This window comes from Malurus melanocephalus, unplaced genomic scaffold (genome assembly GCF_030028575.1).
Source record: "Malurus melanocephalus ecotype Western Australia unplaced genomic scaffold, MMel_1.1 scaffold_4988, whole genome shotgun sequence".
In the NCBI taxonomy this organism is placed as follows: domain Eukaryota; kingdom Metazoa; phylum Chordata; class Aves; order Passeriformes; family Maluridae; genus Malurus; species Malurus melanocephalus.
In genome coordinates, this window is record NW_026628219.1 from 1 (window position 1) to 2,526 (window position 2,526).

The following is a 2,526-nucleotide window of genomic DNA, read 5'->3' on the forward strand; positions in this document are numbered from 1 at the left end:
CTCTCTCCCTCCATCCCTCTCCCGGCCCCGCTCACCTGGATGGGCGCCGTGCTGAACTGGATCTTGCGGTTGGGCACGGGCTCCTCTTCCTCGGACAGCCCCGGGATCTCCACGCAGCCCGACTCGGGCTCGTACAGCCCTTCGGCCTCATCCTCCTCGTCCAGCCCGCTGCCCCCCGAGTCCTCCCCGAGCCCGCTGTAGGCACTTATGTCCACCAGGTCCGCCTCGGAGAAATCCTCCTTCTTGGCCTCCTCGGAGCCATCGCCCTCCTCCGCCCGCTCGCCCTTGACGCCCTCCTCGCCCGCGGCCACTCCCGAGCCCCCGTCCGGCCGAGGAGCCGCGGCCGCCGGACCTTCATCCCCTTTGGCCGGTTGGGTCGCCGGGGCCGCTTCTCCCTTCGCCGYCGCCTCCTCCTCTTCCTCCTCCTCGCCCTCTCCGCTCTCCTCCACCTCCACGGGCTTGATCTTGCACACCTCCTGCACCCTCGGCGCTCCCGCCGCCTCCTTCTCCGCCGGCCTCCCGCTCTTCCCCGCCGCCTTCTCGTCCTCCGCGGGCCGGGCACGGGCCGGGGCGGCGTGGCTATCACCCGGGCGAGCGGGCTCGGTGCCGGGCGCGAAGACCCGCGGCCGCTTGGCCACCGCCTTGGCGTTGAGCGGCGCGGCCGCCCTGCCCTGCGCCTTGTGCAGGTTGTTCCGCAGGTCGGCCTTCTCGAAGACGGCGCTCAGCTGGCTCACGGTGGGCGACACGGCGTCGGCGTCCAGCTTGTCCAGCGACTCGGTGCTGCCGTTGAACCTCACCACCACGTCCAGCTTGCGGTCCTGGAAGCCGGCTCGCTCCTTGCGCAGCAGCAGCTTGGTGCTGGTGGCCTTCTCCTGAGGGCTCCTCTCGAAGATCTTGCGGGTCTCCTGCAGCTTGGAGAAGGGTTTGTCGGGCTTGGAGTCGAAGCGGCTGACGCGCTCCGAGACGCTGGTGCCCAGCTTGAGGAGGTTGCCCTGGTCCACGCCGTCGCCCAGGCTGCCGGCGCGGGGTAAGGACAGGCGCACCGGCTTCTCCTTGGCCTTGGCCAGGTCGCAGGCGCCCTCGGGGCCGGGAGCCGTCCCCATCTGCAGGAACATGTTCTTGATCCGATGCACGTTGGAGCCATACTTCTTCCCGCGGCTCTTCTTGCCGTCCTCGCCGTCGGCCTCCTTTGTGGGCGCCAGGGCCTGGATGGTGGCCTCGTAGGCGTTCCGGTGCGGGGACGCGCTGCGCAGCCCCCCGGCCCCCGCCGCGCCCCCGGCCGAGGGGGACCCCCCGGCCCCGCCGGCCTCGGTCCTCAGCATGGTCCCGGAGCCCGCATCGCTCGCCGCCACCGCCGCCGCTGCCCCCGGGCCCCGCGCCCGCTACAGCGCCATGGGCGGGGGGCTGTGCCGGGGGGCTGTGCCGGGGGGCAGCGCTGCCCCGGCCCGGTCAGGCCATGGCCATCCCGCGGGCCCCTCCGCCGCGGCGCTTCTTCCTTCCTTCCTGCCTTCCTTCCTCCCTCCTCCTCCTCCTCCTCCTCCTCCTCCTCTTCCCCTTTCTGCGCGCCGGTGATGGAGCCGCCGCCGCCGCCGCCGCCGCCGCGCTCTGCCCGCCCCGCTGCCCGCAGAGCCCTCTGGGTCTGAGCAGCGCTCGCTCTTCCTCTTCCTCAGCCGCGCTTCGGCCTCACCGCCGCTGTCGCCGCTGTCGCCCGGCCGTGGGGACCCCCCCGCGTGTCCCCTCCCCACGCCCGCACCGGGGTCCCCTCCCTGCGGCGGGGCCCCCCCGGCAGCCGCGCTGTGCAGTGTGGGGCCCCCCCCCGCCGGCTCGGCCGCCGCTGCCACCCCCCGCCTCTGTCCCCGCGTGTCCCCCGCCTCTGTCCCCGTGTGTCCCCCCGCATCTGTCCACACATCCCCCTGCGGCTCCGTCCCCGTGGCCCCCTCCCCACATCAGTTCTGTCCCCATGGCTCTGTCCCCATCTTTTCCCCCAGCTCTGTCCCCTCAGTGTCCCTTCAGTGTCATCCCTGTACCCCGCCGGTTTTGTACCCAACCCCACGGATCTGTCCCCACATCATTCACAACGCCCCGAGTTTGTCCCCGTGTCCCCACGTCCTGTCCCCAAAGTCTGTACCCACATCCTGTCCCCATGTTATCCCTGTGTCCCCTCAGTTTGTACCCATCCTGTCCCCGTGTCCTCTCGCCCCTGTCCTCGTGTCCCCTCAGTTTTGTCCCCGTGTCCCCTGCTCCCCCTCCCCAAAGCCCCCCCAGCCCCGGGTGTCCCGTGCTGTCCCCACAGGACCCCGATGTCCTTCCTGTCCCCCTCAGTCCCTCCTGGGGGTGCAGCGCGTCCCCTGCCAGTGCCACTCGGCGGTGACAGGAGGGGACAGTGCCACAGGGGTCCCGGAGCGGGGGTGCGGTGCTGCCCCCCCTCCTGCACGGCCGGGGGATATTTTGGGGGATTATTTGGGGTTTTTTCATCTTCCCACTGTGCACATGGGGACGCGGAGCAGGGTGGGGACAGACCCGACC

At 71.6% G+C, this 2,526-nt stretch overlaps 1 protein-coding gene across 1 annotated transcript; it reads right to left on the bottom strand.

Moving 5' to 3' along the window:
- Positions 1–35: 35 nt before the first annotated feature.
- Positions 36–1,519, bottom strand: LOC130588427 (neurabin-2-like; the record flags this gene model as incomplete). Its single annotated transcript, XM_057389350.1, has 1 exon — positions 36–1,519. A coding segment is annotated over exon 1 (1,287 nt), but the record flags the coding sequence as incomplete, so codon positions are not given.
- Positions 1,520–2,526: the final 1,007 nt, after the last annotated feature.